Raw genomic sequence first — 21415 nt, 5'->3', positions numbered from 1 at the left:
TAGGGCCTGATCAGAGCCTGGAGGTACTGAGGTGCCGTTCCCCTCACAGCTCCGTAGGCAAGCACCATGGTCTTGTAGCGGATGCGAGCTTCAACTGGAAGCCAGTGGAGAGAGCGGAGGAGCGGGGTGACGTGAGAGAACTTGGGAAGGTTGAACACCAGACGGGCTGCGGCGTTCTGGATGAGTTGTAGGGGTTTAATGGCACAGGCAGGGAGCCCAGCCAACAGCGAGTTGCAGTAATCCAGACGGGAGATGACAAGTGCCTGGATTAGGACCTGCGCCGCTTCCTGTGTGAGGCAGGGTCGTACTCTGCGGATGTTGTAGAGCATGAACCTACAGGAACGGGCCACCGCCTTGATGTTAGTTGAGAACGACAGGGTGTTGTCCAGGATCACGCCAAGGTTCTTAGCGCTCTGGGAGGAGGACACGATGGAGTTGTCAACCGTGATGGCGAGATCATGGAACGGGCAGTCCTTCCCCGGGAAGAAGAGCAGCTCCGTCTTGCCGAGGTTCAGCTTGAGGTGGTGTTAGAGGTGACTGGAGGGGGCAGAAGGCTTCACTGTGTTTCTCAAGGTGTTAGAGGTGACTGGAGGGGGCAGAAGGCTTCACTGTGTTTCTCAAGGTGTTAGAGGTGACTGGAGGGGACAGAAGGCTTCACTGTGTTTCTCAAGGTGTTAGAGGTGACTGGAGGGGGCAGAAGGCTTCACTGTGTTTCTCAAGGTGTTAGAGATGACTGGAGGGGACAGAAGGCTTCACTGTGTTTCTCAAGGTGTTAGAGGTGACTGGAGGGGACAGAAGGCTTCACTGTGTTTCTCAAGGTGTTAGAGATGACTGGAGGGGACAGAAGGCTTCACTGTGTTTCTCAAGGTGTTAGAGGTGACTGGAGGGGACAGAAGGCTTCACTGTGTTTCTCAAGGTGTTAGAGATGACTGGAGGGGACAGAAGGCTTCACTGTGTTTCTCAAGGTGTTAGAGGTGACTGGAGGGGACAGCAGGTGTGGTCAGGTGTTAGAAAGAGAAGTTTATCAGCTGATTTACTTAACAAAAGGCACATCTCAATAGGTGGTCCAGGTATACTTATGATATGGCACAAGTGGGGGTTGGCCTTTCCTCTTCTGTTCTCTAATGCTCCTCTATTGTTCCTCAAGCAAGAGAGGAGGCCGATGACATCACAACTTCCCATCAGACCAACTCCTTGACGTTTGCAGTTGTGTGTTTTACCCTGTACTGTATTCATATCACTTTCAACAGTACAAGTTCCAAAATTGCTGGAGGACCATCTTTAAGAAGAAAAGAAAGACATTTCAGTGTGGAATTCAAACTTTGCAAAACGTTGTATGCCTTCACATGTAGACAGACTGTAAATGGCCTGAGCAGGCGTGAGTTGGATGAACTGGTATTTTGTGTTTTAGGTCTGGGCATTGTGGTCATTGCTCTGAGCTGTGTGGTGACCACAGTCACAGGTCTCTCCATGTCTGCTATCTGCACCAATGGAGTGGTACGAGGAGGTGAGTCAACCACATCAAATCAAATCTTCTTTGTCACATGCGCCGAATACAACAGGTGTCGGTAGACCTTACAGTGAAATGCTTACTTACAAGTCCTTAACCAACAATGTTTTGAGAAAAATAAGTGCTAAGTAAAAAAAACAGAAAAATAACAAATAATTAAAGAGCAGCAGTAAAATAACAGTAGCGAGGCTTTATACAGGCAATCAACACATTATAAACATGAGACAATGTTGAAAAAAACAAGGAGAGCTCTAAGGTTGTTCTCAATGACTGTCCACTGTATGTACAAGTAGAGGAATGTTATTATCCCTGCTCCCTACCTGCTCTGTGTCCACTGTATGTACAAGTAGAGGAATGTTATTATCCCTGCTCCCTACCTGCTCTGTGTCCACTGTATGTACAAGTAGAGGAATGTTATTATCCCTGCTCTGTGTCCACTGTATGTACAAGTAGAGGAATGTTATTATCCCTGCTCCCTACCTGCTCTGTGTCCACTGTATGTACAAGTAGAGGAATGTTATTATCCCTGCTCCATACCTGCTCTGTGTCCACTGTATGTACAAGTAGAGGAATGTTATTATCCCTGCTCCCTACCTGCTCTGTGTCCACTGTATGTACAAGTAGAGGAATGTTATTATCCCTGCTCCCTACCTGCTCTGTGTCCACTGTATGTACAAGTAGAGGAATGTTATTATCCCTGCTCCCTACCTGCTCTGTGTCCACTGTATGTACAAGTAGAGGAATGTTATTACTGATTGGTTTCCAGGAGGGGCGTACTACCTGATATCACGTAGTCTGGGACCAGAGTTTGGCGGTTCCATTGGTCTCATCTTCGCCTTCGCTAACGCTGTTGCCGTGGCGATGTACGTGGTGGGCTTCGCAGAGACTGTGGTTGACCTACTCAAGGTACGTAGCATCTGTGTGTGTGTGTGTGTGTGTGTGTGTGTGTCAGATCACTGACTATGGTCCCTCTCTCCCTCTCCCCCTCCTTCCCTCTCCTCTACAGGAAAACGATGCCATTATGATAGATGAGCTGAATGACATCAGGATCATCGGCTGTATCTCGGTGGTACTGCTGCTGGGGATCTCAGTGGCCGGGATGGAGTGGGAGGCCAAGGTGAGATACTACACTACGCTACATTACATTATACTACACATTATACTACATTCAACTACAGTACACTACATTATACAACACTACGCTACATTATACTACATTATACGACAAACAACACTACTCTACATTATACAACACTACGCTACATTATACTACATTATACTAGACTACATTATACAACATTACGCTACTCTACGCTACATTACATTATACTACTCTACTCTACATTACACTACTCTACATTACACTACTCTACTCTACGCTACATTACATTATACTACATTACATTATACTAGTCTACATTTCATTATACTACTCTACTCTACGCTACGCTACTCTACAATACATTATCTACATTACATTATACTACTCTACATTACATTATACTACTCTACGATACATTACATTATACTACTCTACGATACATTACATTATACTACACTACATTACATTATACTACTCTACATTACATTATACTACTCTACATTACATTATACTACTCTACTCTACATTACATTATACTACTCTACATTACATTATACTACTCTACACTACACTACATTACATTATACTACTCTACGCTACGTTACATTATACTACTCTACTCTACTCTACTCTACATTATACTACTCTACTCTACTCTACATTACATTATACTACTCTACTCGACATTACATTACATTATACTACTCTACGCTACGTTACATTATACTACTCTACGCTACGTTACATTATACTACTCTACATTACATTATACTACTCTACACTACGCTACATTACATTATACTACACTACACTACATTACATTATACTACACTACGCTACATTACATTATACTCTACATTACATTATACTACTACTGCTACATTACATTATACTACTCTACACTACGCTACATTACATTATACTACTCTACATTACATTATACTACTCTACACTACTCTACATTACATTATACTACTCTACACTACGCTACATTACATTATACTCCTCTACATTACATTACATTATACTACTCTACACTACATTATACTACTACATTACATTACATTACATTATACTCTACGCTACATTACATTATACTACTACTACTACACGCTACATTACATTATACTACTACACTAACACGCTACATTACATTATACTACTACGCTACATTACATTACTACTCTACACTACATTACCACTACTCTACGCTACATTACATTATACTACTCTACACTACATTACATTACATTATACTACTCTACATTACATTATACTACTCTACGCTACATTACATTATACTACTTTACACTACGCTACATTACATTATACTACTCTACATTACATTACATTATACTACTCTACGCTACATCTACGCTACATTACATTATACTACTCTACGCTACATTACATTATACTACTCTACGCTACATTACATTATACTATTCTACGCTACATTATACTATATTATGCTACTCTACATTATATTATACTACTCTACATTACATTATACTACATTGCTCCACTACGTTATACTACATTACGCTACACAACATTATACCACATTATACTACACTACATTGTACTACACTATACTGTGCTACATTCCACTACATTATACTACGCTACACTACATTATACTATGCTACACTATTCTACATTATACTACACTACATTATACAACATTATACTACACTAAGCTACACTACATTATATTACACTACATTATAATATACTACACTACATTATACTATGCTATACTGCATTATACTACAATACATTATACTACATTATAATAGGCTACATTATAATACACTACTCAACGCTACATTATACTACACAGCATGATATAATACACCACATACACTACACTACATTATGCTACTCTCACTACGCTACACAGCACTTCACTGTACAGCTAGAGACAGATCCACATACACTACACTACATTATGCTACTCTCACTACGCTACACAGCACTTCACTGTACAGCTAGAGACAGATCCACATACAGTGTGGTTCAAATCCCCATGTTTCCAGTAGAAAATTAATCAACTGATATCAACTTGACAACTTTCAATTCCATGTCTGATATTGACCGTAACTGAGATCAGTATGTGTTCAGTTCCTTATCACAGTCGGTTTCTCCTCTTCAGCTGTTGGAGAGGAATGGTGTGACCTTGTAACTGTCCTCTAGTTTCATATGAAAACATTGTAACCCAGACTAACCTGTTGATGTCCTGTCTCTTCAGGCCCAGATCGGTTTGCTGATCATCCTCCTGGTAGCCATCGTCAACGTCTTCGTAGGAACTGGCATCCCAGCCTCCACCGACAAGAAGTCCAAAGGATTCTTTAACTATGATGGTAAGGCAACAGAGGTTTCCTTCACATAGATAGAGGAATTCATCAAATACATAACCTTTATAATGCTCACATTTATAATCAAGCTATATTAGTTTCATGAGGAGAGGCCTGAGTTTGTCCTGCTCAGGTCACATGGTCAGGAGGAGAACATGTATTTTTCTATACTCTGTCAAATGACACACAGAGACACATCACCAGTTTGACACAGAGACACCCTTCTCATCCACATCTATTCTCTTCCCTTTCTCCCCCACAGCCAAAATATTTATGGAGAACTTACCGCCGGACTTCCGAGATGGAGAGACGTTCTTCTCTGTGTTCGCCATCTTCTTCCCTGCTGCCACGGGTATCCTGGCCGGAGCGAACATCTCTGGAGACCTGAAGGTATGAAGGGCAAAAAATGACCCACTATGTTCCTCTGCCTGACCACACAGATCTCAGTTCACTGTTAACATCCGACTCCAGAGAGATGTGTTCTTGTAGTCATGTTTCTTAACATTATATTATGACATTTCAGATTTAGATATGATTATTTTCACGAAGTAGTTTGTAGCTTTATAAGTAGCTTTATAAACTACTGTATATTTCTCTTTGGGGTAGCTTTATAAACTACTGTATATTTCTCTTTGGGGTAGCTTTATAAACTACTGTATATTTCTCTTTGGGGTAGCTTTATAAACTACTGTATATTTCTCTTTAGGGTAGCTTTATACATTTACATTTACATTTAAGTCATTTAGCAGACGCTCTTATCCAGAGCGACTTACAAATTGGTGCTTTCACCTTATGACATCCAGTGGAACAGCCACTTTACAATAGTGCATCTAGGTCTTTTAAGGGGGAGGGGGGGTGAGAAGGATTACTTTATCCTATCCTAGGTATTCCTTAAAGAGGTGGGGTTTCAGGTGTCTCCGGAAGGTGGTGATTGACTCCGCTGTCCTGGCGTCGTGAACTACTGTATATAAACTACTGTATATTTCTCTTTAGGGTAGCTTTATAAACTACTGTATATTTCTCTTTGGGGTAGCTTTATAAACTACTGTATATTTCTCTTTAGGGTAGCTTTATAAACTACTGTATATTTCTCTTTAGGGTAGCTTTACTGTAGCACAACCTCTTCCTGTGTGAAGTCATTGGTAGCTTAGAGAGAGAGAGAGAGAGAGAGAGAGAGATACTCTTTATTGTGTCTGTGAACAGGCACCTTCACTTTAAACAGCAGAGAATGATGATCCCATAGACCCAAACCACTGTTTCCTCCAGCTATCACTTCTGCTGTTTATCTCTGGTTCTACTGCAGGATCCCCAGGATGCTCTCCCTAAAGGAACCCTGCTGGCCATCCTCATCACTGGAGTCACATACCTGGGAGTCGCCCTCTGTGTCTGTAAGGATGCACGCGCGCACGAGAACGCACACACAAACGCACACACGAAACCCTCCCTAAATGTTGTCTGTTCTGTTTTCTGATTGATCAGCTGCCACGGTGGTGCGTGATGCAACAGGAAACATCAACGACACCATTGCCACAGGGATGGACATGTTCTGTAACGGTACCAACACTGCTGCCTGTGAGCAGGGATGGAACTTCTCCTCCTGTGATGTCAGCAGCTGCAAGTTTGGCTCCATGAACAACTTCCAGGTACAAGAACAACAACAACAATGTAACAACAATCAAACAACACAGTTACACATTCAGTACAACAACACAAAAATGGAACACTCACTACAACACAACAAAATAACCAGACACACACACACAGTCCAGTGAAACTAAACAGCCCCTGTTTCTCCTCCTCCCCAGGTGATGACCATGGTGTCAGGGTTCGGTCCTCTCATCACAGCAGGAACCTTCTCTGCCACCCTCTCCTCCGCCCTCGCCTCCCTCGTCAGCGCACCCAAAGTCTTCCAGGTCAGTCACACTACTACTGTCTATCACCTGTCTGCTCACTTGATCCTCATTCATCAGCTCTGAGGGTTCCAGGTGCTACTACAAGGTCTATGATGAGTGAAACAGAGCCCCTCTCTTTTTCATGTTCCTTCTAGCCAGATGACAACAATTGTCAAACTATGTTACAATCAGCTAACTCCCACTCCTCTAACTCTCTCTCTTCCTCCTCCCCCACCTCTTCATCCACCCTTCTCTTCCTGCTCCTCCTCGCCCCCCTCTTCCTCTTCTTCCTCATCTTCCTCCTCTCAGGCTCTGTGTAAAGACAACATCTACACTGCACTGAAGTTCTTTGCCAAGGGACACGGCAAGAACAACGAGCCAATCAGAGGCTACGTTCTGACTTTCATCATCGCTGTCGCCTTCATAATCATCGGTGAGTGAGTTCACTACACACATTTAAGATAAACCAGTCACCAATTAGTTTAATATTGGTAATGTCACAGATTCATTTGAGTTGTTTATGTTGTGTGTGTCTCTCTCTCTGTGTTTGTGTGTCTCTCTGTGTGTGTGTGTGTGTGTGTGTAGCCGATCTGAACGTCATTGCGCCCATCATCTCCAACTTCTTCCTGGCATCGTACGCCCTCATCAACTTCTCCTGCTTCCACGCTTCATACGCTAAGTCCCCAGGTACTCACTCACACTCTCTCTCTCTCTCGCTCTTTCTTAGCTCTCTCTCTCTCTCTCTCTCTCTTAGCTCTCTCTCTCAGCTCTCCCTCTCTCTCTCTCTCTCTTAGCTCTCTCTCTCAGCTCTCTCTCTCTCTCTCTTAGCTCTCTCTCTCAGCTCTCTCTCTCTCTCTCTTAGCTCTCTCTCTCAGCTCTCTCTCTCTCTTAGCTCTCTCCCTCTCTCTTTAGCTCTCTCTCTCTCTCTCTTAGCTCTCTCTCTTAGCTCTCTCTCTCTCTTAGCTCTCTCTCTCTCTCAGCTCTCTCCCTCTCTCTTTAGCTCTCTCTCTCTTTAGCTCTCTCTCTCTTTAGCTCTCTCTCTCTCTCTCTCAGCTCTCTCTCTCTCTCTCTTAGCTCTCTCTCTCAGCTCTCTCTCTCAGCTCTCTCTCTCTCTCTCTTAGCTCTCTCTCTCTCTCTTAGCTCTCTCTCTCTCTCTCTCTCTCCCTCTCTCTTAGCTCTCTCTCTCTCTCTCTCTCTCTCTTAGCTCTCTCTCTTAGCTCTCTCTCTCTCTCTTAGCTCTCTCCCGCTCTCTTTAGCTCTCTCTCTCTCTTTAGCTCTCTCTCTCTCTCTCTTATCTCTCTCTCTCTCTCTTTAGCTCTCTCTCTCTTTAGCTCTCTCTCTCTTTAGCTCTCTCTCTCTTTAGCTCTCTCTCTCTCTCTCTCTCTCTTAGCTCTCTCTCTCTCTCTCTCTTAGCTCTCTCTCTCTTTAGCTCTCTCTCTTTAGCTCTCTCTCTCTTTAGCTCTCTCTCTCTTTAGCTCTCGCTCTTTAGCTCTCGCTCTCTCTCTCTCTCTCTTTAGCTCTCTCTCTCTCTCTTAGCTCTCTCTCTCTCTCTCTTAGCTCTCTCTCTCTCTCTCTAGCTCTCTCTCTCTCTCTCTTTAGCTCGCTCTCTCTCTCTCTCTTTAGCTCGCTCTCTCTCTCTCTCTTTAGCTCTCTCTCTCTCTCTCTCTTTAGCTCTCTCTCTCTCTCTCTCTTTAGCTCGCTCTCTCTCTCTCTCTTTAGCTCGCTCTCTCTCTCTCTCTCTTTAGCTCTCTCTCTCTCTTTAGCTCTCTCTCTCTCTTTAGCTCTCTCTCTCTCTCTTTAGCTCTCTCTCTCTCTTTAGCTCTCTCTCTCTCTCTTTAGCTCGCTCTCTCTCTCTTTAGCTCGCTCTCTCTCTTTAGCTCTCTCTCTCTTTAGCTCTCTCTCTCTTAGCTCTCTCTCTCTTTAGCTCTCTCTCTCTTTAGCTCTCTCTCTCTCTCTCTTTAGCTCGCTCTCTCTCTCTCTCTTTAGCTCGCTCTCTCTCTCTCTTTAGCTCGCTCTCTCTCTCTCTCTCTTTAGCTCTCTCTCTCTCTTTAGCTCGCTCTCTCTCTTTAGCTCGCTCTCTCTTTAGCTCGCTCTCTCTTTAGCTCTCTCTCTCTTAGCTCTCTCTCTCTCTTTAGCTCTCTCTCTCTTTAGCTCTCTCTCTCTCTTTAGCTCTCTCTCTCTAACTCTCTCTGTAACTCTCTAACTGTTGTCTCCTGTGATCTCTCACCCCTGTGTAGGCTGGAGGCCAGCGTACAAGTACTACAACATGTGGTTGTCTCTGTTTGGAGCGGTGCTCTGCTGTGGTGTGATGTTTGTCATCAACTGGTGGGCTGCTCTCCTCACCTACGCAATCGAGATCTTCCTATATGTCTACGTCACTGTCAAGAAGCCAAGTGAGACACAGACATTGATTTGCATCAAGCTGACATTAGAATACATATGAACCAGTCACACACAAAGAACCAGTGTACATTACCACATGGGAAGCCTGGGCTGGCCAAAAGTAATACTATGATAAAGGAATGAGTACATAGGGATGACATAAGATGTACATAGCTACTACATATGACATACGTAGCATCTCTAAGTTCAGTGTTAACATCAGTGTGTTCTGTTGTCCTCAGATGTGAACTGGGGCTCGTCCACTCAGGCCGTGACGTTTGTCAGCGCGGTCAACAACGCTCTGTCACTGACCGGAGTAGAGGACCATGTTAAGAACTTCCGGTAAGAGCCAACAGAAGCCACTGGTATTACACCTCTTACTATGCTGATGGATGGCGAGTGGAGGAAAACCTACTCTGTTCATGGTTAGAGGTGAAATTAAATGAAGGGGATAGGTACAATACTGCTCTGCATTCTAACCTGAAAGTGTAGAATGTTAAGAAGACTAATGTGATTTAGATAACTGACTGTTATCCCCCCTCCTCAGACCTCAGTGTATGGTGCTGACAGGAGCACCTAAGAACAGACCGGCACTCCTGGACCTGGCTCATTGTTTCACTAAGAACTACGGACTCTGTCTCACATGTGAAGTCTTTGTGGTAAGAGGACAGACATTTGATTAAAGTCACCAAGTTCTTCATCCTTCAATTCCTCCTTCACACACAGCGCTATGAGATAATATAATATCCCCTCCTATCTCTCCCCAGGGCCCCAGAACAGAGACATTGACAGATGTGAACACTGGAATGGAGAAGAACCAGATGTGGCTGAATAAGAAGAAGAGAAAAGCCTTCTATGCTGCGGTGGCCTGTGACTCCTTCAGACAGGGAACTGAGAACCTCATGCAGGTACACCTCCACGTCTACTAAGAGCGTCTGCTAAATGACTTAAATGTAAATGTAAATGTACTACCTGGACATATAATCACCTCTAATAGATACACATATATAGGGAACCCCTGGGGTACGACTCTGTGGTAGTTAATGACTGCTGCAGGAACCTACACATGGATTCATCATTTATAATAGATACACACACACACACTTTTTTAGGAAGGCTTTCTATACTACTTGTATTATTGCCTCTTACATGAGTACAATGAATCAATTCATGGAGATATCAAGCCTAATGGTTCATCCTTAAGAGTCTATTGACACATGTGCATCAATCTAAGCAACATTCTAAAAAAATCCCTATCAAAATCCATCAGTTTAAGCTAGAGATATGAGTTTCTGCATGGGCTGTATCTCAATCCACCGCAGGCCTGTCACCCTTCCGCATCTGTGGTGGAAGGTGGCCGAGCTACAGCGGTGTTTGTCAGACCATGAGACATCCCCAAAATCGGTCTTTCTCATGAAAAAGTCTGTAGGGTCCGAAGAGCCAACAAACTATGGAAAAGGGAGACTCTCACAAACACGATGGTGTTCTCATACAAATGGATAGAAGCATGGAGTTAAATATGTGTCCAAAAAAATTTGAATATTTCTAATGTCTCCTAGATATAGGACAGACAATTCAAAACCTTATTAGAATATGTCTAATATCTCCTAGATATAGGACAGACAATTCAAAACCTTTTAGAATATGTCTAATATCTCCTAGATATAGGACAGACAATTCAAAACCTTATTAGAATATGTCTAATATCTCCTAGATATAGGACAGACAATTCAAAACCTTATTAGAATATGTCTAATGTCTCCTAGATATAGGACAGACAATTCAAAACCTTATTAGAATATGTCTAAAGTCTCCTAGATATAGGACAGACAATTCAAAACCTTATTAGAATATGTCTAATATCTCCTAGATATAGGACAGACAATTCAAAACCTTATTAGAATATGTCTAATATCTCCTAGATATAGGACAGACAATTCAAAACCTTATTAGAATATGTCTAATATCTCCTAGATATAGGACAGACAATTCAAAACCTTATTAGAATATGTCTAATATCTCCTAGATATAGGACAGACAATTCAAAACCTTATTAGAATATGTCTAATATCTCCTAGATATAGGACAGACAATTCAAAACCTTATTAGAATATGTCTAATGTCTCCTAGATATAGGACAGACAATTCAAAACCTTATTAGAATATGTCTAATATCTCCTAGATATAGGACAGACAATTCAAAACCTTATTAGAATATGTCTAATATCTCCTAGATATAGGACAGACAATTCAAAACCTTATTAGAATATGTCTAATGTCTCCTAGATATAGGACAGACAATTCAAAACCTTATTAGAATATGTCTAATGTCTCCTAGATATAGGACAGACAATTCAAAACCTTATTAGAATATGTCTAATGTCTCCTAGATATAGGACAGACAATTCAAAACCTTATTAGAATATGTCTAATGTCTCCTAGATATAGGACAGACAATTCAAAACCTTATTAGAATATGTCTAATGTCTCCTAGATATAGGACAGACAATTCAAAACCTTATTAGAATATGTCTTTTAATGTCTCCTAGATATAGGACAGACAATTCAAAACCTTATTAGAATATGTCTAATGTCTCCTAGATATAGGACAGACAATTCAAAACCTTATTAGAATATGTCTAATGTCTCCTAGATATAGGACAGACAATTCAAAACCTTATTAGAATATGTCTAATGTCTCCTAGATATAGGACAGACAATTCAAAACCTTATTAGAATATGTCTAATGTCTCCTAGATATAGGACAGACAATTCAAAACCTTATTAGAATATGTCTAATGTCTCCTAGATATAGGACAGACAATTCAAAACCTTATTAGAATATGTCTAATATCTCTAGATATAGGACAGACAATTCAAAACCTTATTAGAATATGTCTAATGTCTCCTAGATATAGGACAGACAATTCAAAACCTTATTAGAATATGTCTAATGTCTCCTAGATATAGGACAGACAATTCAAAACCTTATTAGAATATGTCTAATGTCTCCTAGATATAGGACAGACAATTCAAAACCTTATTAGAATATGTCTAATGTCTCCTAGATATAGGACAGACAATTCAAAACCTTATTAGAATATGTCTAATGTCTCCTAGATATAGGACAGACAATTCAAAACCTTATTAGAAACCTTATTAGAATATGTCAGACAATTCAAAACCTTATTAGAATATGTCTAATGTCTCCTAGATATAGGACAGACAATTCAAAACCTTATTAGAATATGTCTAATGTCTCCTAGATATAGGACAGACAATTCAAAACCTTATTAGAATATGTCTAATGTCTCCTAGATATAGGACAGACAATTCAAAACCTTATTAGAATATGTCTAATGTCTCCTAGATATAGGACAGACAATTCAAAACCTTATTAGAATATGTCTAATGTCTCCTAGATATAGGACAGACAATTCAAAACCTTATTAGAATATGTCTAATGTCTCCTAGATATAGGACAGACAATTCAAAACCTTATTAGAATATGTCTAATGTCTCCTAGATATAGGACAGACAATTCAAAACCTTATTAGAATATGTCTAATGTCTCCTAGATATAGGACAGACAATTCAAAACCTTATTAGAATATGTCTAATGTCTCCTAGATATAGGACAGACAATTCAAAACCTTATTAGAATATGTCTAATGTCTCCTAGATATAGGACAGACAATTCAAAACCTTATTAGAATATGTCTAATGTCTCCTAGATATAGGACAGACAATTCAAAACCTTATTAGAATATGTCTAATGTCTCCTAGATATAGGACAGACAATTCAAAACCTTATTAGAATATGTCTAATGTCTCCTAGATATAGGACAGACAATTCAAAACCTTATTAGAATATGTCTAATGTCTCCTAGATATAGGACAGACAATTCAAAACCTTATTAGAATATGTCTAATGTCTCCTAGATATAGGACAGACAATTCAAAACCTTATTAGAATATGTCTAATGTCTCCTAGATATAGGACAGACAATTCAAAACCTTATTAGAATATGTCTAATGTCTCCTAGATATAGGACAGACAATTCAAAACCTTATTAGAATATGTCTAATGTCTCCTAGATATAGGACAGACAATTCAAAACCTTATTAGAATATGTCTAATGTCTCCTAGATATAGGACAGACAATTCAAAACCTTATTAGAATATGTCTAATGTCTCCTAGATATAGGACAGACAATTCAAAACCTTATTAGAATATGTCTAATGTCTCCTAGATATAGGACAGACAATTCAAAACCTTATTAGAATATGTCTAATGTCTCCTAGATATAGGACAGACAATTCAAAACCTTATTAGAATATGTCTAATGTCTCCTAGATATAGGACAGACAATTCAAAACCTTATTAGAATATGTCTAATGTCTCCTAGATATAGGACAGACAATTCAAAACCTTATTAGAATATGTCTAATGTCTCCTAGATATAGGACAGACAATTCAAAACCTTATTAGAATATGTCTAATGTCTCCTAGATATAGGACAGACAATTCAAAACCTTATTAGAATATGTCTAATGTCTCCTAGATATAGGACAGACAATTCAAAACCTTATTAGAATATGTCTAATGTCTCCTAGATATAGGACAGACAATTCAAAACCTTATTAGAATATGTCTAATGTCTCCTAGATATAGGACAGACAATTCAAAACCTTATTAGAATATGTCTAATGTCTCCTAGATATAGGACAGACAATTCAAAACCTTATTAGAATATGTCTAATGTCTCTAGATATAGGACAGACAATTCAAAACCTTATTAGAATATGTCTAATGTCTCCTAGATATAGGACAGACAATTCAAAACCTTATTAGAATATGTCTAATGTCTCCTAGATATAGGACAGACAATTCAAAACCTTATTAGAATATGTCTAATGTCTCCTAGATATAGGACAGACAATTCAAAACCTTATTAGAATATGTCTAATGTCTCCTAGATATAGGACAGACAATTCAAAACCTTATTAGAATATGTCTAATGTCTCCTAGATATAGGACAGACAATTCAAAACCTTATTAGAATATGTCTAATGTCTCCTAGATATAGGACAGACAATTCAAAACCTTATTAGAATATGTCTAATGTCTCCTAGATATAGGACAGACAATTCAAAACCTTATTAGAATATGTCTAATGTCTCCTAGATATAGGACAGACAATTCAAAACCTTATTAGAATATGTCTAATATTAGAATATCAAAACCTTATTAGAATATGTCTAATGTCTCCTAGATATAGGACAGACAATTCAAAACCTTATTAGAATATGTCTAATGTCTCCTAGATATAGGACAGACAATTCAAAACCTTATTAGAATATGTCTAATGTCTCCTAGATATAGGACAGACAATTCAAAACCTTATTAGAATATGTCTAATGTCTCCTAGATATAGGACAGACAATTCAAAACCTTATTAGAATATGTCTAATGTCTCCTAGATATAGGACAGACAATTCAAAACCTTATTAGAATATGTCTAATATCTCCTAGATATAGGACAGACAATTCAAAACCTTATTAGAATATGTCTAATATCTCCTAGATATAGGACAGACAATTCAAAACCTTATTAGAATATGTCTAATGTCTCCTAGATATAGGACAGACAATTCAAAACCTTATTAGAATATGTCTAATGTCTCCTAGATATAGGACAGACAATTCAAAACCTTATTAGAATATGTCTAATATCTCCTAGATATAGGACAGACAATTCAAAACCTTATTAGAATATGTCTAATATCTCCTAGATATAGGACAGACAATTCAAAACCTTATTAGAATATGTCTAATATCTCCTAGATATAGGACAGACAATTCAAAACCTTATTAGAATATGTCTAATGTCTCCTAGATATAGGACAGACAATTCAAAACCTTATTAGAATATGTCTAATGTCTCCTAGATATAGGACAGACAATTCAAAACCTTATTAGAATATGTCTAATGTCTCCTAGATATAGGACAGACAATTCAAAACCTTATTAGAATATGTCTAATGTCTCCTAGATATAGGACAGACAATTCAAAACCTTATTAGAATATGTCTAATATCTCTAGATATAGGACAGACAATTCAAAACCTTATTAGAATATGTCTAATATCTCCTAGATATAGGACAGACAATTCAAAACCTTATTAGAATATGTCTAATATCTCCTAGATATAGGACAGACAATTCAAAACCTTATTAGAATATGTCTAATATCTCCTAGATATAGGACAGACAATTCAAAACCTTATTAGAATATGTCTAATATCTCCTAGATATAGGACAGACAATTCAAAACCTTATTAGAATATGTCTAATATCTCCTAGATATAGGACAGACAATTCAAAACCTTATTAGAATATGTCTAATATCTCCTAGATATAGGACAGACAATTCAAAACCTTATTAGAATATGTCTAATATCTCCTAGATATAGGACAGACAATTCAAAACCTTATTAGAATATGTCTAATGTCTCCTAGATATAGGACAGACAATTCAAAACCTTATTAGAATATGTCTAATGTCTCAAAACCTAGATATAGGACAGACAATTCAAAACCTTATTAGAATATGTCTAATGTCTCCTAGATATAGGACAGACAATTCAAAACCTTATTAGAATATGTCTAATGTCTCCTAGATATAGGACAGACAATTCAAAACCTTATTAGAATATGTCTAATGTCTCCTAGATATAGGACAGACAATTCAAAACCTTATTAGAATATGTCTAATATCTCCTAGATATAGGACAGACAATTCAAAACCTTATTAGAATATGTCTAATATCTCCTAGATATAGGACAGACAATTCAAAACCTTATTAGAATATGTCTAATGTCTCCTAGATATAGGACAGACAATTCAAAACCTTATTAGAATATGTCTAATATCTCCTAGATATAGGACAGACAATTCAAAACCTTATTAGAATATGTCTAATGTCTCCTAGATATAGGACAGACAATTCAAAACCTTATTAGAATATGTCTAATATCTCCTAGATATAGGACAGACAATTCAAAACCTTATTAGAATATGTCTAATGTCTCCTAGATATAGGACAGACAATTCAAAACCTTATTAGAATATGTCTAATGTCTCCTAGATATAGGACAGACAATTCAAAACCTTATTAGAATATGTCTAATGTCTCCTAGATATAGGACAGACAATTCAAAACCTTATTAGAATATGTCTAATGTCTCCTAGATATAGGACAGACAATTCAAAACCTTATTAGAATATGTCTAATGTCTCCTAGATATAGGACAGACAATTCAAAACCTTATTAGAATATGTCTAATATCTCCTAGATATAGGACAGACAATTCAAAACCTTATTAGAATATGTCTAATATCTCCTAGATATAGGACAGACAATTCAAAACCTTATTAGAATATGTCTAATATCTCCTAGATATAGGACAGACAATTCAAAACCTTATTAGAATATGTCTAATATCTCCTAGATATAGGACAGACAATTCAAAACCTTATTAGAATATGTCTAATATCTCCTAGATATAGGACAGACAATTCAAAACCTTATTAGAATATGTCTAATATCTCTAGATATAGGACAGACAATTCAAAACCTTATTAGAATATGTCTAATATCTCCTAGATATAGGACAGACAATTCAAAACCTTATTAGAATATGTCTAATGTCTCCTAGATATAGGACAGACAATTCAAAACCTTATTAGAATATGTCTAATATCTCCTAGATATAGGACAGACAATTCAAAACCTTATTAGAATATGTCTAATATCTCCTAGATATAGGACAGACAATTCAAAACCTTATTAGAATATGTCTAATATCTCCTAGATATAGGACAGACAATTCAAAACCTTATTAGAATATGTCTAATATCTCCTAGATATAGGACAGACAATTCAAAACCTTATTAGAATATGTCTAATGTCTCCTAGATATAGGACAGACAATTCAAAACCTTATTAGAATATGTCTAATATCTCCTAGATATAGGACAGACAATTCAAAACCTTATTAGAATATGTCTAATATCTCCTAGATATAGGACAGACAATTCAAAACCTTATTAGAATATGTCTAATATCTCCTAGATATAGGACAGACAATTCAAAACCTTATTAGAATATGTCTAATATCTCCTAGATATAGGACAGACAATTCAAAACCTTATTAGAATATGTCTAATATCTCCTAGATATAGGACAGACAATTCAAAACCTTATTAGAATATGTCTAATGTCTCTAGATATAGGACAGACAATTCAAAACCTTATTAGAATATGTCTAATGTCTCCTAGATATAGGACAGACAATTCAAAACCTTATTAGAATATGTCTAATGTCTCCTAGATATAGGACAGACAATTCAAAACCTTATTAGAATATGTCTAATGTCTCCTAGATATAGGACAGACAATTCAAAACCTTATTAGAATATGTCTAATGTCTCCTAGATATAGGACAGACAATTCAAAACCTTATTAGAATATGTCTAATGTCTCCTAGATATAGGACAGACAATTCAAAACCTTATTAGAATATGTCTAATGTCTCCTAGATATAGGACAGACAATTCAAAACCTTATTAGAATATGTCTAATATCTCCTAGATATAGGACAGACAATTCAAAACCTTATTAGAATATGTCTAATATCTCCTAGATATAGGACAGACAATTCAAAACCTTATTAGAATATGTCTAATATCTCCTAGATATAGGACAGACAATTCAAAACCTTATTCCTTATGATTTTTTTAAAATGTCTTTTTTGCCATTTATAAATGTGTTATTCAATGCATTTCTATGGGCTATAGTAGTAAACGCCAAATTCAATATTTTATCTGATCATGTTTAACTTCTACTTTGAGGTTAAAACTGTTTTCTATATAATATGACTATTCAGCTGTTACCATGACAACAACATGTCATGGTTCAAAGTTAACTAAACAATAGGACAGGTTAGGTTGGTTGTCTAACATTTTGGGATGAAAGTTACTTCATTAACACACATGTAAGCCTCAACAGGCTATGCTAGCTGAGATGAGTGCTAAAGCATAAGAAACAAGAGCAGCGTAGTAGAGCGTAGCAGCGGCAGCGTAGCAGCAGCCTCAGCAGCCCAGTCAGCAGCGTGAGGGCGTCTGCAGCAGGCAGCGTAGCAGGAGCATGCGGCAGCGTTAGCAGCAGCAGCGTGGGCGAGCGTTAAGCGTGGCAGCAGCGTAGCAGCAGCAGCGTGGCGGGCAGCAGCATGTAGCAGGGCAGCAGCAGCGTATGCGTCAGCTTGGCAGGGCAGCAGCAGAGGCTTAAGCAGCAGCAGCGTAGAGCGTAGCAGCAGCAGCGTGGCAGGCAGCAGCAGCATGCAGCGTGAAGCTAGCAGCGGCAGCGTGGCAGCAGCAGCGTAGCGTAAAGGCAGCAGCAGCGTAGCAGGGCAGCAGCAAGGCAGCAGCGGCAGCGTGGCAGGGCAGGCAGCAGAGCAGCAGCAGGCAGCAGAGCGTGGCAGCAGCAGCGTGTCAGGCGTAGCAGCAGCGTAGCAGGGCAGCAGCAGCGTGGCGTAGCAGCAGCGGCAGCGTAGCAGGGCAGCAGCAGCAGCAGCAGCGTAGGCGTAGCAGCAGCAGCGTGGCAGGGCAGCAGCAGCGTAGTGCAGCAGCAGCGTGGCAGCAGCAGCAGCGTAGAAGCAGCAGCGTAGCAGGGCAGCAGCAGCAGCGCGTCAGGGCAGCAGCAGCAGCAGCAGCGTAGGCAGCAGCAGCAGCGGGCAGCAGCAGCGTAGCAGCAGCAGCGTAGGCGTGGCAGCAGCAGCGTGGCGGGCAGCAGCAGCAGCAGGGCAGCAGCAGCAGCGTGGCAGGGCAGCAGCAGCGTGGCAGCAGCAGCGTGGCAGGGCAGCAGCAGCGTAGAGCGTAGCAGCAGCAGCGTAGCAGGGCAGCAGCAGCGTAGAGCGTAGCAGCGGCAGCGTAGCAGCAGCAGCGTAGAGCGTAGCAGCAGCAGCGTAGCAGGGCAGCAGCAGCGTAGAGCGTAGCAGCGGCAGCGTAGCAGCAGCAGCGTAGCAGCAGCAGCGTAGAGCGTAGCAGCGGCAGCGTAGCAGCAGCAGCGTAGAGAGCAGCAGCAGCGTAGCAGCAGCGTAGAGCGTAGCAGCAGCAGCGTAGAGCATAGCAGCAGCAGCGTAGCAGGGCAGCAGCAGCATAGAGCGTAGCAGCGGCAGCGTAGCAGGGCAGCAGCAGCGTAGAGCGTAGCAGCGGCAGCGTAGGGCAGCAGCAGCGTAGAGCGTAGCAGCAGCAGCAGCGTAGAGCGTAGCAGCAGCAGCGTAGCAGGGCAGCAGCAGCGTAGAGCGTAGCAGCAGCAGCGTAGCAGGGCAGCAGCAGCGTAGAGCGTAGCAGCGTAGCAGGGCAGCAGCAGCGTAGAGCGTAGTAGCAGCAGCGTAGCAGGGCAGCAGCAGCGTAGAGCGTAGCAGCGGCAGCGTAGCAGGGCAGCAGCAGCGTAGAGCAGCAGCGTAGAGCGTAGCAGCAGCAGCGTAGCAGGGCAGCAGCAGCGTAGAAGCAGCAGCGTAGCAGGGCAGCAGCAGCGTAGAGCGCGGCAGCGTAGCAGCAGCAGCGTAGAGCGTAGCAGCGGCAGCGTAGCAGCAGCAGCGTAGAGGGCAGCAGCAGCGTAGAGCGCGGCAGCGTAGCAGCAGCAGCGTAGAGCGTAGCAGCAGCGTAGAGCGTAGCAGCAGCAGCGTAGCAGCAGCAGCGTAGAGCGTAGCAGCAGCAGCGTAGCAGCAGCGTAGCAGCAGCAGCGTAGAGCAGCAGCGTAGAGCGTAGCAGCAGCAGCGTAGAGCATAGCAGCAGCAGCGTAGCAGGGCAGCAGCAGCATAGAGCGTAGCAGCGGCAGCGTAGCAGGGCAGCAGCAGCGTAGAGCGTAGCAGCGGCAGCGTAGCAGGGCAGCAGCAGCGTAGAGCGTAGCAGCAGCAGCGTAGCAGCAGCGTAGAGCGTAGCAGCAGCAGCGTAGCAGGGCAGCAGCAGCGTAGAGCGTAGCAGCAGCAGCGTAGCAGGGCAGCAGCAGCGTAGAGCGTAGCAGCGTAGCAGGGCAGCAGCAGCGTAGAGCGTAGTAGCAGCAGCGTAGCAGGGCAGCAGCAGCGTAGAGCGTAGCAGCGGCAGCGTAGCAGGGCAGCAGCGTAGAGCAGCAGCGTAGAGCGTAGCAGCAGCAGCGTAGCAGGGCAGCAGCAGCGTAGAAGCAGCAGCGTAGCAGGGCAGCAGCAGCGTAGAGCGCGGCAGCGTAGCAGCAGCAGCGTAGAGCGTAGCAGCGGCAGCGTAGCAGCAGCAGCGTAGAGGGCAGCAGCAGCGTAGAGCGCGGCAGCGTAGCAGCAGCAGCGTAGAGCGTAGCAGCGGCAGCGTAGCAGCAGCGTAGAGCGCAGCAGCAGCGTAGAGCGTAGCAGCAGCAGCGTAGCAGCAGCAGCGTAGAGCGCGGCAGCGTAGCAGCAGCAGCGTAGAGCGTAGCAGCGGCAGCGTAGCAGCAGCAGCGTAGAGCGTAGCAGCAGCAGCGTAGAGCGCAGCAGCAGCGTAGAGCGTAGCAGCGGCAGCGTAGCAGGGCAGCAGCAGCGTAGAGCGTAGCAGCGGCAGCAGCAGCGTAGAGCGTAGCAGCAGCGTAGCAGGGCAGCAGCAGCGTAGCAGCGGCAGCAGCAGCGTAGAGCGTAGCAGCAGCGTAGAGCGTAGCAGCAGCGTAGAGCGTAGCAGCGGCAGCGCAGCAGCAGCAGCGTAGAGCGTAGCAGCGGCAGCAGCGTAGAGCGTAGCAGCAGCGTAGAGCGTAGCAGCGGCAGCGTAGCAGCAGCAGCGTAGAGCGTAGCAGCAGCGTAGAGCGTAGCAGCAGCGTAGAGCGTAGCAGCTGCAGCGTAGCAGCAGCAGCAGCGTAGAGCGTAGCAGCGGCAGCGTAGCAGCAGCAGCGTAGAGCGTAGCAGCAGCAGCGTAGAGCGTAGCAGCAGCAGCGTAGAGCGTAGCAGCAGCAGCGTAACAGCAGTCTCGACTAGTTTTACACAGCATTTCTACCTCCCTTCAGTCCAGCCTAGCTCAGCCCAGACAGAACTGGTGTCTTAGTTAATGAGGTAGGAAGAGGAGAAGTTAGAGTTATGGTCCATTTATGGTTGTCTTTATCACATTG

At 41.7% G+C, this 21415-nt stretch overlaps 1 protein-coding gene across 1 annotated transcript in view; it reads left to right on the top strand.

The window, feature by feature from the left end:
* slc12a1 (solute carrier family 12 member 1) overlaps positions 1-21415 on the top strand; it is a 51821-nt gene that overhangs the window by 18599 nt on the left and 11807 nt on the right. The window contains exons 4-17 of the mRNA XM_065012136.1: positions 1412-1507; positions 2277-2416; positions 2517-2627; positions 4864-4975; positions 5232-5359; positions 6273-6357; positions 6449-6612; positions 6775-6882; positions 7171-7294; positions 7447-7548; positions 9099-9254; positions 9486-9585; positions 9791-9902; positions 10011-10151. Of these exons, the coding sequence (XP_064868208.1) occupies positions 1412-1507; positions 2277-2416; positions 2517-2627; positions 4864-4975; positions 5232-5359; positions 6273-6357; positions 6449-6612; positions 6775-6882; positions 7171-7294; positions 7447-7548; positions 9099-9254; positions 9486-9585; positions 9791-9902; positions 10011-10151 (1679 nt within the window). The remainder of the gene's footprint in view (positions 1-1411; positions 1508-2276; positions 2417-2516; positions 2628-4863; positions 4976-5231; positions 5360-6272; positions 6358-6448; positions 6613-6774; positions 6883-7170; positions 7295-7446; positions 7549-9098; positions 9255-9485; positions 9586-9790; positions 9903-10010; positions 10152-21415) is intronic.

Source organism: Oncorhynchus nerka, linkage group LG27 (genome assembly GCF_034236695.1).
Source record: "Oncorhynchus nerka isolate Pitt River linkage group LG27, Oner_Uvic_2.0, whole genome shotgun sequence".
Taxonomy (NCBI): domain Eukaryota; kingdom Metazoa; phylum Chordata; class Actinopteri; order Salmoniformes; family Salmonidae; genus Oncorhynchus; species Oncorhynchus nerka.
Note: the sequence above shows the minus strand (reverse complement) of the source record. Positions and strands in the feature narration are given on the sequence as shown.